At 33.5% G+C, this 25,028-nt stretch overlaps 1 protein-coding gene across 1 annotated transcript in view; it reads right to left on the bottom strand.

Moving 5' to 3' along the window:
• Nucleotides 1–25,028, bottom strand: part of Pten (phosphatase and tensin homolog) — a gene marked incomplete at its 5' end in the record, with an annotated part of 86,106 nt that overhangs the window by 18,874 nt on the left and 42,204 nt on the right. The window contains 3 exons of the mRNA XM_076835206.1: nucleotides 11,784–12,022; nucleotides 15,367–15,410; nucleotides 21,285–21,329. Of these exons, the coding sequence (XP_076691321.1) occupies nucleotides 11,784–12,022; nucleotides 15,367–15,410; nucleotides 21,285–21,329 (328 nt within the window). The remainder of the gene's footprint in view (nucleotides 1–11,783; nucleotides 12,023–15,366; nucleotides 15,411–21,284; nucleotides 21,330–25,028) is intronic.

Here is a 25,028-nt window from a genome sequence, read left to right as displayed (position 1 = left end):
TCAACTTAGAAATATAAGGAAAATAATAAACAACATACAGTATAATAGTTACAAGAAACTTATTGAAAAACCATTCTTTAAAGTATATTCAAGAGGAAAAATTCTCACAGTATTTCTCTTTTAAGTTATCATTAGCACCTAAACTTCCCCAATGTGTTAAAAATTCTGTACACAAATATCCCTTTTTCAATGAAAAATATAAAGCACATTTTTGTGAATTTAAAAACACACATGCTGAATGTCAAACTAGTATAATATAATCAGTATTTTTTAAGAAGATACTTACTATAATAGAATCAGTGTTTTTTTTTAAAGGTTAGCATGATTTTATTATAAACACACATACACACACAGTTGAAAAATGGATATAAACCATTTGAAATCAGAACAAGTGATTTAAGTCACAGTAAAGAACAAACATTTTATAGTCAGAAGACTTCTATTTGAATGCTGATAGTCAAAACACAAACCCCAATTTGTTTCCTCAGGAAACTGAGGACAATATTGTGTACCCTTCCTTCATAACAGGATTTTTGTGAAGAATAAACACCAAAGCAGTTACACAAAAGCAAGCTAAAAACTACAAATGATATATAGTTAACAGTCTTAAAGTTTAATAAAGTCTACCTGTGTTAAGATATAATTCTGGGATAGCTGGAATTTTATTTGTATGTATTCTTACAGGAACAGTAGTAAAGTAGCACTATTTTGAAGAAGTGTTAAAAAAATTAACAGCAAAAAAGTGTCCTTAGCACTTAAAATGTTTAGGCTCCAGATGGTTTATCAATACATTATTTTATGCAACTTCATTAAACAACTTGTCATTCATTTTTAAAAATATCTTTTTAGTTATAGATGAACACAATATCTTAACTTTTATGTAGTGCTGAGGATTGAACCCAGTGCCTCACACCAACTGAGCTATAATCCCAGGCCCTGTCATTCATGTTTATCAAAATAAAATACATAATTGCTAATGGAGAAAATAATAGATGGAGTATAGATGGGAATGATACTTTTTTGAACCGTGTGAATTTATTATCTAGCCAAAAAATTAAATGAATCTAAAAAAAAGTCAGTACAAGTCTATAAGAAACCAAGTTGTAAAGTTATCATTTGTTGGGACTTAATGGATGGTAGATATTTTTTTCTTTATCTCCATCTTTGGCACAGGTTTGCATGCGATAATAAAAAGGTTTTCAGAGCTTTAAAGTTTTCTCAAGTAGCAAGTGACTGTACGTCTATAATGTAGGTGTTTCAAGATTCAGTTAATCCTTAACAAAAGGAGGTAGGCAAACATGTGAATATATGAATTTACTAGTTGTCATCACTAGGCGAATAATTTATGTGTGAATACCAGCTGAATCTAAATTACAAACTTCATAACATCCATTTAATCCCTATAGTTCTTCCAAGCTCAGAGTCAGTAGTGATATACACAGAGTTATAGAGAAAAGAAGTTAAGGAACCTCAGCAATATGGCAAAGGTCTAGGCAGAAGAAAGGAGGTCAATTTATCTTTCATACCAGTATAAGATAATCACATTGCTGATTAATTCAAATGTTAAATGGTATCTTGGTATCCACCCAAACAAGGACTTATCACACAGTATAATTCAATCACATAAACATAGAGCCCCAACCTCTTTTTCCACTTTCACCTCTCACAATTCTCCTGTGCCAACAATTACTCCTACTTTTGGTCAAACTATTTGATTTCTCCAAAATTGTACTTTCTGGTTTGCTCTTTCTTAAAAAAAAAAAAAAAAATGTTTTATCAGATTAAGATGTAACAGTAAGGAGGCAGTCACCTATTGAGTTTTACATATTTCCTAACATCAGAAACCTTTCTAATGTCACCTCCACACTATAATTCTACCTCCTTTTTAATACTTAAAGAGCTTATGTTTCTTTTCTGTCTTCCCTTGATTGGCTTTAAGAGAGATACAATGATTTTATTGGCATTTTCATATTGTCAGTGTTTAGATTTATTAGTTCAAATGGTTTACTGTTTCCTAATTCATTATATTATCTTTGTTAATTCTTGTTATTAATCTTAAAAACTCTAATATGAATCTGGATTTCCTCATTGACTCAAAAATTGTTTAAGAACATGGTTTTAAATTTCCATGTAGACTTCAATTAAACTTAAAAAAACCTAAATTATAATCAAGAAATGGGGCTTGTATAATTTCTATTTGAGAGTTTTGTTTTTTGTTTCTTGCAGATGGACTAATGAATTATTAATCTTGGTAACTATTTTGTGGATGACAGAAAAATAAATACATTCTTTGGGCTAATTTTATCACATTATTCAAACCTCCCACATATCTTATTTTGTGCCTTCTTGAAGTATATTAAAGGCTTCTGCTGTCATTAATTTTTTAATAATTTTTCCATTTCATTCACCTTTTGCTTGATACGTTTTAATGTTAGTATAGCACCCATAAGTTCATAACTGCTAATATGTGGAGTATATCCTGTGTTAATATAAAATGACATGATTGATCCAATTATACACTTTTTTTGCTTTAAAGTCTACTCAGATACTGAGATACCATCATCCTCTTTTGAAACTTATATTTTCTGATTTGTCTTTAATCAACCATTTATTTTTAAGCCTTATTTTATGTAAATCTCTTTTATGTGATTACTCTTAGGAAAGAGACTTTAAAGCATAGATTACACACCTTTTAAATCTATAAATACTGCCACAATACTGTCAGACTAGAATACCACCTTAATAACACAACACACGATGTGTAATGTTTGTTCATATTCTATGTGTCAATACTCTCAGATCACCTTCCCTAAGATAAATTCACGATCTGATTCAAATTTAAAGAGTGATTTTCTAGCCAGGCATGGTGGTACATGCCTGTAATCCCAGCAACTCAGGAAGTGGAGGCAGGAGGATCACAAGTTCAATGCCAATCTCAGCAATTTAACAATGCCCTAAACAACTAAGCAAGAGTTGTCTCAAGATAAAAACTAAATCAGTGGTAAAGCACCCCGGGATTCAATTCTAGTGTCCGTCCCTCAAAGTGAGTTTCTACTTCAGTACTTTTCTGGCACTTAGAAATAATGTAGATGTTTCAACATATCAGTGTTTGCTTGAAGCCTACAGAGCTGTATTTCAGAATGATCACAATAAAATTATTATATGGATTTAGAATTGGCTGTTATTGTAATGACAAAATGTAACAGTCAGTACTGTTATTATTTGCCAATATTCTACATATACTCCTAACTCTAACTCAACAAGATGTTATCACCTCTATTTTAAGGATAAGAAAACAGTCTAACTACATGTAATTACCTCACTCAAAACCAGGATTTGAACCTAAATGTGAATGAGTCTGAATCTCTTACTCAGGAGTCCTTACTTACAAACAGCAGGTGTATTAACTATGTGATTTGAATGAGGTCATACCCTCATTAAGCTCTTATTTTTCACATCTATGAAGAATCTTCAAAGTTTAGAGCATTACTATGCTCCAGTTCTATGAAAGTAATTATGAGTTCCATATTAAAATAGTGCTGCATTATCCACAGAATCCTTCACAATTAACTGTGAAGCAGACATCTCTGCCCAGCATCTTTTCTTCCTGCTTTTTGGGAAGTTACCATTCTCCCTGTGGTTTAGGGATGCTGAATTTTTTTCTTAACCTTCAGATACTTGTCCTAATCAGAGAATTCCATTTTATGGTCAGAATATTTGGTTCAGAAATGGGCACATGCACGATCCAGGAAAATCATAACTTAACTGAGAAATTTTCGCTCAAGTTGTAGTCTCTTCCTGTTGCAGTTGACGAAGTAGTTAGAATGCAAGCTTAAAGCTACAAGGAACAATACCTTGCCATTACTTACAGAGAGAGTCTATATGAAAATATGAAGTATATACAGAAGAGAGAAGAGGAGGGAGCAAGGAAGGGAAAGAGACTCCTGATAACTGTTCAGCATCTAAATCTAGGCCAAAGCTTTTAAGTTATATAAGTTAATAAATGTCTCCTTTTGTTTAAGCTTACTTGGAGAGTTGGGTTTCTGCAACTTGAAACTGAAAAAGTCCTCATACATTGTAAGGTAACTACTTTATTTTTTTCTAAGTTTCAGTTTCTACTTTTGCGATAGAAATAACTAAGAAAAAATAGACAACAGAAATAACACTGGGTTTGAGGTAAACTAAGAGATATAGTTTTGAGTTATTTGATAAAAAGATTATGACTAAGGGCAGACTACTCTGCAGATCTGTTTATTATTTATATTAGAATAGTTTTGAATTAAATAATCAGATCCTTCAAGGTATAAAAAATGAATCTACAGAATGGATAATAGCATGTATCACAGGAACACAGTTTGGCCCAGCAGAATTAATGTTAGGAAAAATAAGAATGTTACATTAGGGGGTGGCGCTGTGGCTCAGAGGTACATCGCTCACCTCACACAGAGGGCCCTGGATTCAATCCTCAGCATCACATAAAAATAAATAAATAAAATAAATATAATGTGTCCAACTACAACTAAAAAATAAATATCTTTTTAAAAATAATGTCACATTAGGAGTTTTTAAAAAAACAATATACCTTATGTGTTTCAAATGAAGAAATACAAAAAGTTCATTAGGTTACAATATAGGAAAATTTAGTAAACCAATTAGAAAAAAGAAACTTGATTATGAAATTAAGTCATAAAAATTCATCCCCCAGGAAAACTAAAAAATTTCTTCTTTAAATTTTCATTAAAGGTAGGATCGATGAACTCATGTACAGAGTTCATGATATATAGGAACTTTTTCTCTAATAACTGATTTGGAAACAAAGAAAATGAAAGCAGCCTGATTCCCTCCTAAAAAAAGAAAATAAATATTAATGCTTACTTGCCACTATTCTGGAAGTGGGGAAGGGTGGTAAGAGAAATGAGGAAAACAGTAGTGATTCTATGTAGCTTTGTCATAAAATGGAAATTAACCTCTTTGAAGTTGGAAATTTTAGGAATCATTCCAAACTATATACTTACCAGCATTCTTAACATGCTTTAACTCTTTTTTCATAGTTGACAATAAATGGGACTTATCTTTTATAATACTACAAATTAAGTGTAGATGCACACAGTGTTGGGCACAGGACAGATGGGAACCCTGAAACATGCTTTCTTAGAGGGGGAGGGGAAAAAACAAAAATGGCTTGCTTTTGGATCATTTAGCATACTCATAAAGTCAAATATCAAATATACAAATGAATAACCCCAAAGGAAGCCTAACATACCTTCATTCTTAAAAGGTATTGAATAAAAGGGGTCGTCCTTCCCTTGTGCAATTACCTCACACTCAGAAATTTTTTCTTTATAGAAGGTATGAATTGCTTGACTTCCCTGCAACAAGTCACAGCTTCAAGTACTAATTAGACACTCCTAACACAATGCTACATTTTGTGGTCAGCTTGCACCCAAAACCCTGCCATGTAATTTACATCACTGCATGCTGCAGATACGTCATAACTGGGTTAGATTGTAACAGGTCAGAATATTTTGAGAGTTCTCTGCAAAGTCTACAAATTTTCATGAAAACTACCTCCTTTCTCTTCAAAACAAATTGAAAAAAGATTCTGCTCCCATACAAATGTCACAAGAACACAACTTTCTTCAGCTTCTTATGTTTCTCTATAATTAAGGATATAAGTAAAATAACATTTAAGACAGTTTAATGAAATTAATTCTATACAAACTGTAAAATAGATAACATGTATTCATCTCCTGTAATAGTGGTTCATAGTTTAAAAAAGATGTGAATGCACAAGCTCAACCTAAAAGGAAATATTGATAAGAAGTGAATAAATCTACTATCAGATGTTTTAAGAATAAAATTTCTTCGGATAATCATATTTATGATTATCTGTGTATTATGGCACACTCCTATAATTCCAGAGACTCAGGAGGCTGAAGCAGGAGGATGTCAAGTTCAAAGCTAACTTCAGCAATTTAACAATTGCTCTAAGCAATTTAGGGAGTGCCGGCCTCAAAAGAATAAACCAGGCATGGTGGTACATGCCTGTAATCCAGCCTCTAATCCCAGTAGCTCAGGAGGCTGAGGCAGGAGGATAGAGAATTCAAAATCAGTCTCAGCAACTTAGCAAGGCCCTAAGCAACTCAGCAAGACCCTGACTCTAAATAAAAGATATTTAAAAAGGGTTGGGGTTGTGGTTCAGTGGTTAAGGACACTGGGTTCAATCCCTGGTACAAAAAAAAAAAAGAAGAGGAAGAAGAAAAAGGAGGAGGAGAAAGAGGGAGGGAGAGAGGAAGAAAAAGGGCTGGGCTTAGCGGTAAAGCATCCTGGGTTCAATTCCCAGCAATCCCCCATATACAAGTGTGTATATAAAATACAGATATATATAAACAAACTACACACATATACATACATATACTTATGTATATATATAATATACATATATGTTGTTGTGTACGTAACATATATATATACATATATAATTTCACTAGAACTCTAACCATCAAACAAGTGATATCACTGAATTGAAGTGATATCACTAAATTGAAGAGATTTTGAGAAAGTGTACAGCCTTAAGTTTATAAGACCAATACCCTCAACTTGTTCTCTTTCTCCTTAAATCAGGGGTCTTTAAATGTTCTAGCATCTGTAAAGAATATAAACCAAGGGGGCTGAGGTTGTGGCTCAGTGATAGAGTGCTCGCCTAGCTGGGTTCAATCCTCAGCACCACATAATAATAAATAAATAAAATAAAAAGGTATTGTATCCACCTACAACTAAAAAGTATTTTTTAAAAAATAAACATTTAAGCCAGGCATGGTGGTGCACACCTGTAATCCCAGCAGCTCGGGAGGCTGAGACAGGAGAATCAAGAGTTTAAAGCCAGCCTCTGAGCAATTGCAAGGCGCTAAGCAACTCTATAACCCTGTCTCTAAATCAAACACAAAATAGGACTGGGGATGTGGTTCAGTGGCCGAGTGCCCTTGAGTTCTGTCCCCAGTATGCTCCCCTAAATAAATAAATGAATGAATGAATGAATGAATGAATGAATGAATGAATGAATGAAAATATAAATAAATAAATAACATTTAAAAATAAGAATATAAAACGAGGAACTTTCATCAGTATTATCTAAACTTTCAGGAGTCTATATAAATTATTCTGAAGAATCTCAAAATTCTTTTTCAGTTCAAATATTTGTGAACTTGATAACGTAGAAAGAAATTTAACAATGCAGCAAGGGACTCAACTTTTACTCTTAATGCAGTCATTGACATATGGATAATACTGATGACAATATTTTACCTTTCTGGACCCATTTTATCATCTGTAAAATAAGAAACTTTAGAGGGGGTGGGGAACCCAATAATCTTAAGAGTTTTATCCATTATTCCTAGTTTTCTAATGCTGTTTCAAACTAAAATGTAAATGCAAACATTAAGTAAAACACAATTTAGTCAACATCATCTGCTCACAAATTTATTTTTTGCCTTTTAATATACACACAGGGATAAAAGGTAGGAATACATTTCTTCAGGACCTGTGAATAATTCATCCAAAACATGGTCTAGGTATACGAACTAAGCATGAGCTAAGAACAGTACATCTCAATGATTTATTTTATTCTGACACTAAAAGTGATCAACTTAGCTAAAACCACTTAACTGTGCTTTAATCCTTGTAACAAATAAACTTGACAATTTTATCAAATACATTCCTGGCAGTTCGCATAGGTCTACATTTTCTACTTCCTACTAGCCCATCACATTCACTTGGGGGAGATGCCAAGAGAGAGCAGTTCTACTAATAAAGTATTACTACTTTTTATCACATGACACTGTAGGATTTATGTTTTATTTTCATAAATACTTCCTTAGCAATCTTTTTACTCTGGCCCTATCTCACAATATTCCATGGGGCTTCTTGCCATTTCATTAAACACCCCTTCCTCACCTCTAGAGAGAAACAGAACTGACAATGTTACCAGATTGTGATGACTAAATATGTTCTGACAAATTAAATATGTCTTCACTTTCTGATTATGAAAACTTCTCTTGGATTTAACTTGAACTGGATAGAAACAGAGAAAGTTTGAGCATCCTTAGATTTTACCTTTATCTTGAACATGATGAGACAGATTATCCCAAATGCTTCTTACGTGGCAAATTATCACCATCAGCAGCCTATAGCCAACTATTCAGAAGAAGCACTTATTATCAGACAGAGTATGTATGCACATATGGATGGGAAGGTGTGCTTAAGAGGAAGGAAACGGAGAAGACGACAGTACATTTGAGAGCACAACTTAGAAAAGCCCAGACCATTACAAAACTCTTGTTTTGACCCAACTCAAAATCTTGAATAAAACAACCTATCAGGCTACTGGTTAATGTCAAACTAACAAAAAGCCACACAGTTGAACATGATGAAAGCAAACATCTCAGAAAGAGTCAAGCACGTTTGTAGCTTGCAACAGAAAAATACTGTTTCAAAACCTCTATAATTTTTTTCCAGGTGGACATATTTTTATTTCATGAAGGGAGACACAATTCAATCTACTACAGGCTGACTGATTCACCCAATAAAATGCATAGGACATGATATTCATTTGTATCACAATGAGATGTCAAAACCTCTATCACTGACTTTTTTTTTTCCTGAGACTATAAAACAGGTCATGAAATGACTGGAAATACCAACTCCCTTCAGCATATGACTTCTTAGTGCACCCAGCTAGTAGTTTTCATCAAATACATACATGGTCACACAATCAATGAATGATGCCTATCTTAAGAGTTATTTTGGAAAATTTTGGGAAACACTGATAACATTTTCAAAATGGCGAAGTTTCTTTGCCAAGAAGAAACCTCAGTATTCTGTAAAAAACAGTACACCTCAATGTCGGGCAGCACATCTGCTTTTGCTGCAATAGCGAAGACAGAAGCTCTCCATGCCATCGTCACTCACTGCTTTATTCATCCATGTGCCTCAGAGTGGCAAGACTCACATTAATCCTGAAAGAAACCTTATCTGTTGTTGTGAAAGTATTCTACTGCTTTGTAAGTGCCAAGCTTTGAATCATAGCCTGTGCAAGAACTGTCATGAAAAAATCTGTTGTAAAAGTTGCCAAATTCATAAAAGCCAAGACTTTAAATCAAGACGTTTTCAAACTCTTTTAAGGAGTTTAACTCTTCAACTTTAAAACTGAAATGTGAAATCATAATGCTTTCCTTCATAACAAAGCACAAATGATGCAGATACTGCCAAAAAATTATTTCATTAACTTGAAGGCAAGGAAAATGATGCAGCATGAATTTATCTAAGAGTCTTGACATACTCTTATTTCTTGACACAAGCTTACTTTCATTGGGCAAAGGATTCTACATTTTCCATTTGGTTCTTTTATTTGTGAGATAAAGCAAAGTCGAAATTGAATGGATATCAAAGATGGCATATAAGTTGCAAAGTCAAAGAAAATGGCACAGTTTTTACTTGTTACTTAAAAAAGTTAAATAACATTAGCCCATTCCTTAAAATTTACTACTAAGAAAACTAAAGTTTAATTTTGGTTAATTTATACCACTTTGATTTATTCATCATTCTCATATACTGTGGCCATTGATATTTGCATGGGAAAAAACTCACAAATAAATTGAAGGTTTCTTTTATGATCTATGTTGTTAAATAAGTTTCAGTGCAATTAAAAACCATAAGTAAATTTTTTTTATGTATCCATGCCTATGTTTAATGGGAAAACACTTAAAACTTTCATCAGATTTGGTAGCAGGGATTAAATTCAGGGGCACTTAACAACTGAGTTACATCCCCAGCATTTTTTGTATTTTATTTAGAGACAGTGTCTCACTGAGTTGCTAAAATGAGGGTGGCTATGAATTCAAGATCTTCCTTCCTCAGCCTCCCAAGCCGCTGGGATTACAGGTGTTCGTCATGTCTGGCTTTCATCAGATTTTTTAAAGCTATATAACATGAACAGGTTTTTTTTTTTTTTTTTAAGCTCCTAGCTTACTAAATCTAGCGTTCTGCTCATCACACAACTTTTATACTTTACCAAAACAAAATTTTTTTACCCGACTTTTAATACCCAATTTTGTGAACTATTTCCAATAAATGGTACTTTGGTGTCCTTACATATAACTCAGAAAGTCACAAAGACAAACAAATGGTTAAAAAACAAGAGATGAAAAAGAAACTGATACAACTACTCAGCTTAAAATGATGAATATGATAACCTCTATTTGTTTTGAAGCTGAATGAAGAAGAAATTGGCTTATCCTGGAGAAGAATCTGCCTAGTTATAAAATTATTAAAACTACAACAAATTTTTGATTAATGTCTCTCTCCCTAAATGAGTTTTCTCCATCTGGAGAGGTTTGGGTTTTGTTCTACTTAAAGAAACGTACAAAAACTCTTTTTAATACAAAGGATTTTAAAAAGGTAATATGTTTTATTATATTTACCATCCAAAGAAATTGACCCTTTGAAAAATTGTAAAAACCTCTCAAGAGTTTGCTTTTTGCCCTCAAATGCACTAAGTTAAATTTGTTGCTGATTTTTAAGGTCTTTAGTTTTCTAAAAAACTGAAGAATCTCTGATTAATTGTAACTCCATTTTATAATTATTCACATGAAAGAATAAATTTTATTATAAATGATCACACTTTATTAGGTAATAATCATATTCAAGTAATTATCCCAAAACATTTTATTCTCAAGCAAGCTTCAGCAACAGTAAGCTTACTTTTGATTGATATGCAGGGGTGTTTTTGATTGGTTTGTCTGTTTTTTGTATACTGGGGATTTAACCCAGGGATGCGTCACCACTGAGCTGCACTTCCAGCCTATTTTATTTTTTCTTGTGAGATAAGGAAAGTTCCTTAGGGCCTTGCTAAATTGCTAAGGCTAGACTCAAATTTGTGATGCCCCTGCCACAGCCTCCCAAGTTTGTGACTGTAGGCATGTAGCACTACATGCTACATGGCCAGCAATATGCTGTTTTTAAAATGCTATTTTATAAGGATTTTTGTAAGATCCAATATGTAATAAAGTTAATAGGTAATTTGCTATCATGATATAAAAACAGCAGCATGATCTGGAAAATTAAATGAATTAGATACCTGTTCATACAGAAGTTGGGGCAGTACTTGATTAAAATTTTTGAAAGAAATTAGGCATTAACAACTATCTTTTTAAAATCTCTTTTCTAGAGGATGGGGGTAGATGGGAATAGGGGGATATTACTCAATCTATACAAAGTTTCAGTTAGGCCAGATAAATAAGATCTGGAGACTAAATAAACAGCATGGTGATTACAGTTAATAATAATGTATTACAAACTTGAAAATTGCTAAGAGAAATCCTAGCAGCTCGGGAGGCTGAAGTAAAGAGGATCATGAGTTCAAGCAACTCAGCAAGACCCTGTCTCAAAATAAAATATATGTGGGTGGGGGGGCCACATGGCTAGAGATATGGCTCAGTGGTTAGGCGCCCTTGGGTTCAATCCCCAGTACCAAAAGAAAAGAAAAGAAATCGTTACAAGAGTATATCTCAAATGCTCTCCCCACAATAGGGAGAAAACAATAATTATATGAGGTGATATGATGAGTAGACCAATTGTAGTAATCATTTCACAATACATACATGTATCAAAATATCACATTATATCTTAAGAAAGGTGAAAGGGAAAAAAAGAAAAAGAAAAAAGTCTGTCTTGCAATAAATTCTTGGATCTAGAAGAAGAAAGGGAGAACAGAATATAAAACTTACCTTTTTGTCTCTGGTCCTTACTTCCCCATAGAAATCTAGGGCCTCTTGTGCCTTTAAAAATTTGCCCCGATGTAATAAATATGCACAAATCATTACACCAGTCCGTCCCTTTCCAGCTTTACAGTGAATTGCTGCAACATGATTGTCATCTTCACTTAGCCATTGGTCAAGATCTTCACAAAAGGGTTTGATAAGTTCTAGCTGTGGTGGGTTATGGTCTTCAAAAGGATACTGTGCAACTGTGGTAAAAAGATAACCTCAGAGTAAGAAAAAAATCTCTCCTGAATTTTTAATTAAAAGTAGGTAAACTTTAGAAATGTTGCATTATAAACTTAGGTGTTTGAAAGAAAAACTAAATACAAATACCTTATTGCTCATTAACTTTCTAATTTTTGAAGAGAGAATACTCTATTGCTAACTTCTAAAAGTACCCAAGCATTATGTTTCTCACTTCATGAAGGAAGAAACTGCTGTAAGACTGGGAGCAGAGGTCACAATACACCAGAGGTATACCTGAATCCAAAATGAAATGTCACATGGATCTCTCAATGCATTTTCTAACAAAAAAAATGAATAACAATATTTATAATACTGCATCATGACAAAAAATATTTCAAAGAAAGTATAGATTACCAATAGAATCAACTGTGGAAAGGACTGTATTTTAACTTCATAAAATAAAAATGCTGTGGGAAAAAAATGTGCTCTATATGTGTAATAAGAATTGTAATGCATTCCACTGTCATATATAAATAAAAATAAATAAATAAATGAAACTGAAGCAGGAGGATGGCAAGTTCGAAGCCTGCCTCAGCAACTTAGCAAGGCCCTAAGCTATTTAGTGAAACTCTGTCTCAAAAAATAAAAAGGCTAGGGATGTGCCTCAGTAGTAATGTGATTCTGGGTTCAATCCCCAGTGCCAAAGGAAAAGAAAAAGAGAGATGGTTTTACAATTCTTAGTGTTATCTATACATGACTTGAAAAGCATTTACAAAAGAAACTGAAAAAAAATTACTTACAAAAGATTACAATTGTAGTAAAGTTATAAAATGAAGTTTCAGGTTTTTCCACATAAATTATTAAAAATCCAAGACTTCTCTGTTCCCTAAGTTAGAGTTGAGGTTTTTTAAAATTTGCCTAGAAACAGGACTTATATATATATATATCACTATTAAATTTTTATCATTTAGTATATGCATTGGTTTCAATCTATTAAGAAGATCCTTAAATATCCTGACACCAATGTACTAATTATTCTATGTCATCTAAATATGTGAACACTATGTCTTAAAATCTTCAAGTCATCATAACATAGTAGAGACTACGATCAATTAAATCCTTTGGTATGACATGAAAGCTCTTCTGATAGATAATGACTACTGTTACATACAGTTAGTGGAACAGTTTTCACGTAGTCATTTGCATAACTAGACCATTATTTCATCTTCATTTCCTAAATGGCACACAAAAACATTCAGGAAAATCTGTTAAATATCTCTTTAGAGATAAACCTTGCCAGACATGGTAATATACTCCTGTAATCCAATGACTCAGGAAGCTGAGACAGGAGGATCACAAGTTCAAAGCCAGCCTCAGCACCTTAGTAAGGCCCTGAACAACTTAGGAAGAAGACCCTGTCTCAAACTAAAGAATAAAAGGGCCTAAGGATGTGGCTCAGGGATCAAGTGCCCATGGGTTCAATCCCTGGTACCAGAGAGAGAGAGAGAGAGAGAGAGACAGAGAGAGACAGAGAGAGACAGAGAGAGAGAGAGAAAACAAGAAACCTCAACCAATGGCATGCTTTGTCTAGTAAGCAAAAACCTAACTCTACCTACCTTCCTACACACACACACACACACACACACACACACACAAAACCATTTTTAGTGAAATTAAACTGACTCTTGGTAATTAATGCTTCAGAATTCCCAAACCATCTATTTAAAAATCCACTCTAGATTTTCAGGAGGGATCAATAGCAAATATGCCTATCTGAGGCTTACATCTGCAAGCTTCTCAAACTCTCTAGTTCTCTCATGGTTTAAGAGATTCTACAAATAAAGTGGAAATTTCTATGGGCTCTGAGACAGAATTTACCTATGCCTTGAATAAAATTCAGTTAAAAAACAGTTCCCGAAGCAGTATGGAGATTCCTTAGAAAATTTGGCATGGAACCACCATTTGACCCAGATATCTCACTCCTTGGTCTGTCTATACCCAAAGGATTTAAAATCAACACACTAGGGGCTGTGATTGTGGCTCATTGGTAAAGCACTTGCTTAGCACATGTAAGGCACTGGGTTCAATCCTCAGAACCACATTATAAAAATAAATAAAATTAACAAGGTATTGTGTCCATCTACAACTAAAAAACTTTTAAAAAAATACTACAGTGAAGAGCCACATCAATGTTCATAACAGCTGAATTCACAACAGCTAAATTGTGGAACCAACCTAGATACCCTTCAATAGATGAGTGGATAAAAAAAACTGTGGTATACACATATAATGGAATATTACTCAGCACTAAAACAGAATAAAATTATGGCATTTGCAGGTAAATGGATGGAGGTGGAGAATATCATGCTAAGTGAAGTAAGCCAATCACCAAAAAACCAAAGTCCAAATGTTCTCTCTGATATGTGGATGCTAATACATAATGGGGGGTGGGGAGTGGAGGAACTTTGGATTGTGCAGAGGGTAGGGAGGGGAAAAGAAGGGAGAGGAGGGAAGAGGAGGGGAGAGGAGAGAAAGGGAGAAGAGGGGAGGGGACGGGCAGGAAGGGGAGGAAAGGGGAGGAAAGAGGAAGAAAGGGGAGGAGAGGCAGGAGAGGGGCAGGGACGGGAGGAGAGGGAAGGAAAGGAAAGGGGAGGAAAGGGGAGGAAAGGGGAGGAAAGGGAAGGAAAGGGAAGGAAAGGGAAGGAAAGGGAAGGAAAGAGGAAGGGAGGGAGATTGGGAGTAGGAAAGATGGTGGAATGAGACAGACATCATTACCCTAGGTACATGTATGATTGCATGAACGGTGTGCCTCTATATTGTGCATAATCAGAGAAATTAGCAAGAAGACCCTGTCTCAAACTAAATAATAAAAAGGCCTGAGAATGCGGCTCAGAGATCAAGTGCCCATTCATGTACAATGAATCCCGCTGTCATGTATAACTAATTGAAACAAATAAAAAATTTAAAAAAAATAGTTCCATGCTTTCACTTAAACGGCTCCTCTTTATCCATGTTATTTTATCCTTCCTATCTTTAAGTAATTCCTCAAAGCAGAAAAGTAGTTCTGCTTTCTCTCTGAAACTGCATACTGACATCAAATGCTTTAAACAGTAGGGAAACCCCCTCCTTATGATACAAATACAGTCTAGTAATTTCTCTTGACTGTCTATTCTACACTTTATAGTCTTCCAGACAATAGATAGGTTTATATGATACTTTTTTTCTAAAGTACAACAGCAAAATTAGTTTTTCCAAGTTGTCTAAGATAAATATTTATATCATGATAACTCATTATTGTTATGACAGTACAATATAGTCTATTGGTTTTAAGTTATACAACATAGTACAGTAAATTTATACATACCTCTGCAGTTAAATTTGGCCGTGTCATAATGTCTTTCAGCACATCTAAAAGAAAAATTTAAAGTGGCATAAATTACCTTTTGTATTTGGGCATAATAACAAAAAGTTTCTTGAATCAGGCATTGTGCTGAGTATTTTATATTCACTCTTTTATTTAATCCCAAGAATTCTGTGAGGTAGGTACTAAAACTATCCCCATTTTATGATTAAGGAAGTGAAGGTTTAAGATGTGAAGTATATACAAACAGAGCTTATACATTTGCTTATCAAATTTGTGGTGCCCTCATCATACAGCCCTACAAATTAAATTGCATCTATAATTTTCAAATTTACAGAAATTCTACATGTTATTAGAATGTACTTTTTTATTTCACAAGTACCTGTAAACAACTAAATAATTTCATTGTTGTCTTTATCTCACCAGATGAGCACATACAATTCTTAAACTATTATTTGAAAACATGTTAAAAATATTAAAAGCAAAAGGACAAAAGAAAACTGAATGATGCTAATCTATTTGGACACGATGCTTACTAAATTTTTTTAAACCAGACCTTTCTCCCTTTAGATAAACCAAAGTCATTTTTAGTGAATCCACTCTAGATTTTCAGGAGGGATCAATGGCAAATATGCCTATCTGAGATTACATCTGCAAACTTCTCAAACTCTCCAGTTCTCTCATGGTTTAAAGGGTTCTACAAATAAATTGGAAATTTCTGTGGGCTCTGAGACAGAATTTACCTATGCCTGGAATAAAATTCAGTTAAATAATCTCTCAGATTATAAATTTTCATATCTGAAAGCAATGAAAGAATACAGATAGTAAAATTCTAACATTGTATTCATAGAGCATACAAATATTTGTCTTTTTAATGGTAGTGATGTCTTTGTTATTATGTACTGGCTTACTCATAATTGACAGTGTGGCCAGCAGCATCATAGTAAATCCAACTACCACCAAACCAGATTTTTAAAACTATTTAAAATAAAAATCAATATTTTAGAACAAATTAAGATCTACTGCTCCTTAACCTACAATTCCAAAATCCTAAACTTACAAAACAGCTAACATTTTCTTTTAATTTATGGCAATCTCAATTGTAGAATCTGATTTGAGGTTTTAAGACTGTATGTAGTCCTTAATTAATATACTTAAAGAGTCTCTATATGCTTCTGTATTGCCTTTCTGAAAACCAAAAAAATCAGAATATTAAAACATAACTAGCTCCAAAATTTTTAAATAAGCTACTGTGAATCTGTATTATACATTTAGAAATATGGAAAACATTTATATAATTCCTCTAAAGTTTCAAATTCACAAGAAAATTGAACTAATTATAAATTAAAACTGTTAAAAAAACTGGTCATACTTATAATAAATCGACTTTCACATTACCACTCAAAACAAAGTTTTTTTTCTTTTTAGTATATTGTAATTTAGAATACTGAGTTTTGCTAAAAAGAAAATGTATTTAGCAATGTCATATGTATCCCTGTTAAATAATTCCATACAAATGTGGAAAACATGATAAACAGAAGAGAAATGACCAATAAAATAGTTAAATTTTATACTTTCTTTAGCAGACTGATCAGTAGTGAACAATCCATGGTGCAATATTTTAAAAGGAATTCTGTAAAGGCTTAGGAAGTGGGATATAAGGCTATAAAATAACTCTAAGAAGCAAGTTTCTTAACAGCTCAAAAGAAAATAAATGCCAGGGGCTGGGGTGGTAGCTCAGTGGTAGAGTGCTTGCCTAGCATGTGTGAGGCACTGGGTTTGATTCTCAGCACTGTGGAGAGAGGAAAGGAGGGAAGGAAGGGTCCACTGACAATAAAAAATAATAAGAAAAAAGAAAATAAATGTCAGTTTCATGTAGATTCAGTTCTCTAAACTTCCCATACTTTTTTCAGGATATCAAAATGTTTGGTTTGGGAGCTGAAGGTTGTAGCTCAATGGTGCAGCACTTGCCTAGCACACATGAAGCCCTAGGTTTGATCCCAGCATAGTACTCTAAGATTAATATATGGGAAAGAGAAATAACAAGTACTAAATGCTATGAGATGTGCAAACCTTCTAAGAATTTTTATGTTTTTTTTCATCCTCACAAACATGTAATAATGACTAATATTAGCCTCATATTTTTATGAGAAAGCAGAACATTTAAAACTTTGCCCAAAATCACAATATATAAATGAAGAATCAGAACTCAAGCTCAGTATCACTGGTTACAAAACATTTTCTATTACTGCATCATACTTCTACTTAGAATAAAAAACATTAAAAGTTTTAAATATGAAAGCAATTACAAATTTTATTCAAATTTTAATCAAAGCCACCTTCCTACTCAAGCAATATTTGTCACAAAATACAAAGCCAACCAATAGTGATGATAAAAAACAAAACATTATGATGATCTTTACAGGTAAGTATGGGGGTCTGGAAAGTACAAGCTAGGACTGGTTTTGGTGCAAATGCTCAGGGTAAGGGCTAGAAGGGTAAAGACGAAGACTCTGCTCTCCCTAAATACATGTATGCACACACACAACACTCCCCCCAACAAAATTTCTTTTATATTTTTTTGCGATATATTAGTGATAAATCTCAACATAATAAAATCAAAGATACTTAAAAAACAATTGGGATTTAATCATTTCAATATCTGTATAATTAAAACTCAAAAGATATAATTTTTTATTATTACCCTTATACTACTTATATGAGACAAGAAAAATGAAGAAGTACTGAGGGTTTTTTTGTTTGTTTGTTTTGTTTTAAAGTGGTAGTAGGTAGAGTGAAGAAAGGGATAAGAATAGGAAAAATTTCCGAAGAAGTGATACTTGCCATATAGTTAGCTAAGCAGGTGAGTCTCTTCTTTACAACATAGCTACGTTTATCTTATATAGGAGGAGGGCCAGGGTTGTAGCTCAGTGGTAGAGCACTTGCCCAGCATGTGTGAGGCACTGGGTTCGATCCCCGGCACCACATAAAAATAAAACAAAGGTATTATGTCCATCTACAATTAAAAAAAATCAATACGAGGGGCTAGGGATATAGCTCAGTTGGTAGAGTATTTGCCTCACATGTACAATGCCCCGGGTTCAATCCCCAGCACCTCCACCAAAAAAAAAAAAAAAAAAATCAATACTAGCTAAAGTTTTACTACAAAAGGATTAAGTATATCAGCAAAATATGCAATGAAATATATAAAGCTTTTGAAAATTAGCATTTGGTGAATAGTAAGGTTAACTATATATGACTTTATTCCTATCTCCCTTCCTTCCCTATCATTACCAGTGTATAGATTATAAAGAGGGAAAAACAAAAATAAAAAGTATTTGTACCCTAAAATATACTGATTAATTTAACAAGCATCAGTATACTTAAATTTTGATAATTCTATAAGGCTAATTTTACCTAGTCTTAAAAATAATTTAGTGAAAGCCTGAAGAAACTATAGAGACATAAATATTTAATTATTACAAAGTTCACATTAAGAGTTCTTCTTCATCCATGTATGTCATAATTGCAATCGCTATAAAAGACTTAACATATTATTAAATGTGGGTATACCTAGTGTGAATATATTAAGATCTTGCTATCTGTATGTTTTCAAAGAAAAAGATATCACATGCAATTACTATTCTAAAAATTAAAGAAATAAAATAGAAACAACTGTTAATGATGCTAGACTCACTTACCCAGAACCAGATATATAATAAGCAGGGGTGGGAAGAAGGTAAAGGTTGGAAAGTAACATCAGAAACATACTACAGACTGATAGCTCTAGAAACTTTTGAAGAGAACAAAATTGGGGGAGGTTAAAACAAAAAATAAAGGGAACACTGGCATCAACAGTGGACGGATTGCTACTATGACTGTTAACTCTCTTAACTTCTGTAGGCTTCATTTTCCCCGTTTGTAAAATGAGAAGGTTATACCATGTGAGGAGGGGGAGTTAATATGCATTAAAAGCTATTCTAGACTAATAAAGAGTTATTTCATTATCTTGGGATTCCAATGTTTGGAAATACAAATCAGGCATTCCCATTCCCAGGCTATCCCCCAAAGCCAATTTTAACCATAATAATGTAGTAAGTGACCCACAACATCAATAGTATAAGTCTAAATCCTAAGTCCCAGAAAGCAGGAAGCCACTACATACAGGAATGAAAACAATTTCCTTCCCTTTAGATATGCTAAACTAGAATAAAATTATGACAATTGCAGAATTTGTCTTTTGACCTCCTTTTTAAGATTCCAAATCCCCAATTCTGAGAGTCTAAGACTGACAAGATCTATTTAATGGATTTCAGCTTTTGACAATTCTTTTTTGTTGTTAATTCAACTTCTGAATAGAGATGTTCAAAAAGCACAAAGCTATGTGGTTTTTGTTTTTCTACAAAAGAACAACAAAGCACTATAAGAAAGGTTAATCTAGAATAGATGACCCCTAAATGCACAGATCATTTGTAAACTGGGTTCACCTAAACTTAAGCATGTTTTATCACTGAAACTCCCCAGGCACACATACACACATCACAATCCGACAAAAATAAATGATCTGCCACATTCCAAACACTATTATGCCAACAATCTCCTTACTTGCCATTCACTTTGCTATGCCATTTTCCTTCTTCCTTGGCCTAAGAGTCAGTCCCTACTGATTCTGTTCACTACAACTCAAATATCCTTCCTTTATGAAAACTGTCATATGGAACACAATTACTATTTCTACTGTTCTCTTCAATGCCTTCTTGTATTCAAGAATTACATCTTCTATAATACTTTGTCTAATTTTCACATTAGACTACAAGCTACCTCAGGACTGAACTGGTATCTTTTCCTTTCTGTACCCACGCCCCAATGTGTTTTATAATGTCTAACATGTGGCAAGCACTAAATGTTTGCACCTTTGTGAATCTGAAGAAGTCGCTGAAAACTCATTAGACAACAACATTGGTGTCTACTCCACACCCAGTACCTATGAGTTTTATTATTATAAAAGAACAAGGCATAAAAAATCTTTCATTCTTTTTGGTAAAAGAGTTAAATGTCCACCGGAGGCACAAGAGAATCTTGTTATAACATTTGATAAATAACTCTACAAAAACAATTGTGACCAAGTATATAACTTTATATATTTTTTTCTATTGTAATCATTTATAAATAGAAAAAAAATAAAGGCCAGGTACCAGTCTTTAAAATGTAATGTTTTTCTAATTTTTCAAAAATTAGAAAATGGTTAGTACTTTGAGAAGGAAAAATAGTCTTCAAGAGCAAAGTCATTTAAGTATTTTTTTCCCTTCCTTCCCTTCTTTTTTTCCTTTCACGTCTCTATTCCCAAAGTCAAAAGAAAAAGCAGAAAATTAAAGATAAGGTCAACTAGTTCTATCAAGTAAAAGCAGAAAATTAAAGATAAGGTCAACTAGTTCTATCAAGTAGGAACTCTTAAAACCCTGCCCAAGACAATAGAAACTATCTAATTCAACAATTTTAGATAACTTATTATGTTACAAACCAAATACTCTAATATCTTCTTCAATCAATTGATCAAGAGACTGAATAAGCAAAATCATATCCACTCTGGAGAATGCCTCCACGGAAGACATCTTAACAGAAGCTCTCCTATGGATTACACTTCAAATAACCACAGGGTTAGGGACTCAAAAGTGGGCTAGATGCCAAGTCATTTAAAGCAGATCAAGTAACATGAATCTGTGCCAACATTGTTTTATCTCATCACTACACTTTCTAAATGATCTAACAGTGTTCTCAGTCTTCTTCAACAAATTGTTTTAGGAATACAATTCTAGTAAAATATATATCTTTAACTCTACCTTACTCTAACAAAAAATAACTTTCACTTATTAGTTATTTAGAAGATATTTGCAAGCGTACAAATAAGAAAACATACTTACAGATTGTATATCTTGTAATGGTTTTTATGCTTTGAATCCAAAAACCTTAAAACAAAACAAACAAACAAAAAGCCACCATTAACAAAAATGAGCTAACAGTTGAAATTACATTAAAAACTATTGAGAAGAACCAAAAGACAGATTCTATTTTTCCTAATCTCGAATACCTTTAAGTAAAAATAAATAAATAACCCAAATAAATAATCATGTCATTCTTAAATAATTACTACATTACATAGAGTTATACAATCTGAAGTAAAGCCAGAGCTTTTCACAGAATATTTTCCCTATCTTCTCTTTTTGGAATAACAAAACAAGATTGAGCAGTAAGAAATAATTTATTGAAAAAGGCAGCATTAGTATTTAACTCAAGTTCACCTAGCTCACACAAATTTGCAAGGTACAAGAAATCTAGTACTCTTAAAATTCAGCCATAGTTTTCTTTCAAACAAAGAGCTTGACATTAAGATTCAAGCAGCAACTATTAACTCTGTAAAAGTTATTGTTAGCATTTTCACATATATACTCTTATTTACCTCTCACAAACTTCTGAGAGGATAGCTTATTCACATTTTACAGAGGAAAGAGATAGATCTCAAAACTAGTAAGTAAAAGAACCAAAACCAAAGACTATGCCCTCAAGACAATTATGGAACTAAACAGTAACAATTACAGGTACCACAAGTCTTTACTACATGTCAGACACTTATTTAAAGTATTCTATGTATGTAAATTTGTTTAATTCTCAACCTTATGAGGTAGATAATTGAAGAGTTATAAGAATATAATACTGAAGAACTATCAGAAAAAAATATAGAAGACAAATGATAAACAGAAAGCTTTATTTAAAAACAAAAGGGACATAAATACCCAGTAAAATTTTGAAATTTTTGAATGCTGAAGAGACAAAAAGAAGACCCTATAACACTGCCGGAAACATCTGCATAAAAAGAATGTGGAATCAAAATGACAGTGCCCCTTTTTCCTGCCAACAGTAGAGATTCAACACAGAGGCACTTTACCACTGTGCTATATCCACGGCCTTTTTATTTATTTACTTTTTTTGAAACAGCATCTCAAGAAGTAGCTGAAGCTGGCCTCAAACTTAAGATCCTCTTGCCTTAGCCTCCTGAGGCACTGGGATTAGACACATACCACTGTATCTAATATCTTTAAAAAAAATTAGGCAAAACATTCTGATTTTCATGAAAAATATTTTCAGCCTAAAATTCTACACCAAGACAGAGTCTATAAATGAAATGAGTATAAAATTAAAATAAGCAAGCTCTAAAATAATTTTACTTTCCTATATTTTCCCAGGAAGTTACAAAGATATGCCAAAACCAGAGTAGAAAGCAATGAAAACTGATGACAGGTTCCAGGAACTGAAGAATCCAACTCACAGGAGAGGACAGGTGAATCCCCAGAATGATGGTGAAGAGGCATCAAAGACTTCCATATAGCAAGTCTAGAGAGCAATTAATCCAGTTTAGGGCTGATAAGAAAGATCCTGGAGATGAGAAAACTGACAGAACACCAAATGTGCTCAAACACGGTGGACTTATAGAACTGGGGTGAATTTGTGAATTAATTAAAATTAAGAACATAGAAAACTAAACAAGTAAAAGAAAAAAGGAAAACTAAATATGTAGGAAAAAATATTAGTCACGATATACTATATTGCTAGCCAGGAATGCCATTTATCTAGTAATAACCACATAAAAAGCTCAATATAACCAAAACTACAATATAACTATTAGAAGGAGGGAAAATGGAGAAGAAGTCTAAAAATATGTGTGTGATGGGGAGGAGAAAAAGAGTCCATGAACTTGAATGTGAAAAAAAAAGCACGTTATATGATAGTACAAGCAGTACTTCAAACTATCACTAATAAAAGTTACATATTTCATTCACACTACAATTGTTACAGATAGGTTATAAAAGGTTTAGCTGAGGTGAAAAGGCAGAGATTAGAGAATTAGAAATCTGAGTTGGTAAGACAGCTAGCTAGAGTCTGTAAAGCAGGGTGCCAGAGATGTGGTAGGTAATGTATAGGAAAAAGGAAAAACAAGTTTGCATAGATTTCACCTCAGGTTTTTGGCAAAGCTCTGGGCTGCATATATGCAGAATCTGAAATTATAATGAGAAGACACCAGAGGCAGTGCAATACTAAAAGAAGCTGGAATTCTGGCCCAACCAGAGAGGAAAGACCTGAGTACCCCTGATATTCAGCTGAGACCACAGAAAGGCCACACTTTAGAAGTAGGGACCATAAGAGTGTACAAAAGATAAATCTGAAATAGGCCTACCTTAACAAAGAAAACCAAGCCTAACAATATCAAATCAACCATTAATTTAAATGCCTGTTAAAATGAATCTCAGTACCCTCAGAGAAAATAACAATCTGAATCCCTTCACATTCAAGAACCAATTAAAATTTACTAGACAGGCAGAGCAGAAAAATATGACCCATAACCAAGGAGGGGAAAAAAAAGTCAACAGAACCAGTTCCAAAATATGTACAAGAATGTAAAGGAAAATGATTAAAATGAGTGAAAAGTTTCAAAAAAAAAAAAAAAAGATATAGACAATCTAAAAGACAGAAGATCCAGTCTTCAAAAATCTAATACCTAAGAAGAAAAGTCTACTGGACAGCCTCAACTGAAGACAGCAGAAGAAAGGTGTGGTAGATTGTATTTCCCAAAATTTCACTGAACAAATATTTGTCAAGCACTTGCCAGAGATACTACAGAAACAATAGTAATGTAACTTCAAGTACTGACAATTGCAATTATGAAGGCTCCTTGAGAAACCCAGTGGAGAACCTTTTTAAGATATCCCATTCAAAAAACAGCCTAAGGACATTGAATATCTCCCAATAATCCTAAGTAGATGAATCAGAAAAATTAGCATCTGGAAAAGCAAAATTATTTGCTACATCCTTCTGTAGTTATTTGGGAACCATATATATTTCCCCTGCTATATTCACATTTAATCTACACTTGCTCTTAGAATCTGAGTATAATTACAATTGTTATAGCTATTACTAATACATGGAACCATTTTTTAAATACATAAATAATTCCTGCTTTAACCCCATTTAAATAGGTTAGCTCCAAACATCCTACACCTTAACTACTATCTCCCATATATCCAATGACAAAGTACATATGATGGTGAAACTTAACTCTTACCTTCACAGTAGTTTTCTCATACATAACAGAAGAACCAAAATAACAGCTTCATATAATCCCACTGAAAAAATAGTGATTCCCAATACTCAAGAAAATCTACTCTCTCTAAAGAGGTATAAAACTAAAGGGTGAAGAAATAAGCCATAGCAGAAGTGACCTATAACTCGCCAAAGAAATTCTGGCCATCAAAAGTAATATACGAGGGCTGAGGCTGGGGCTGGGGCTCAGTGGTAGAGCATTTGCCTGGAATGTGTGAGGCACTGGGTTTGACTCTCAGCACCATATATAAATAAATAAAATAAAGGTCTATCAACAACTAAAAAAAATTTTTAAATTAATATAAGAAATGTTGCCAGGCATGGTGGCACACATCTGTGATCCCAGCAGCTCGGGAAGCTGAGGCAGGCGGATCAAGAGTTCAGAGCCAGCCTCAGAAAAAAAGGGAGGCGCTAAGTCAAACACTGCTCCAAAGAAGTTGAATCATTTTGTGCTTTTACCAATAGGCCTGAGCTTTCCAATTGATCTACATCCCTGCCACCCTTGTTAATCC

The sequence above is a fragment of the Callospermophilus lateralis genome, chromosome 15 (assembly GCF_048772815.1).
Source record: "Callospermophilus lateralis isolate mCalLat2 chromosome 15, mCalLat2.hap1, whole genome shotgun sequence".
NCBI lineage: Eukaryota > Metazoa > Chordata > Mammalia > Rodentia > Sciuridae > Callospermophilus > Callospermophilus lateralis.
The sequence above is the reverse complement of the archived record's forward strand: the minus strand, read 5'-3'. Positions and strand labels throughout refer to the sequence as shown.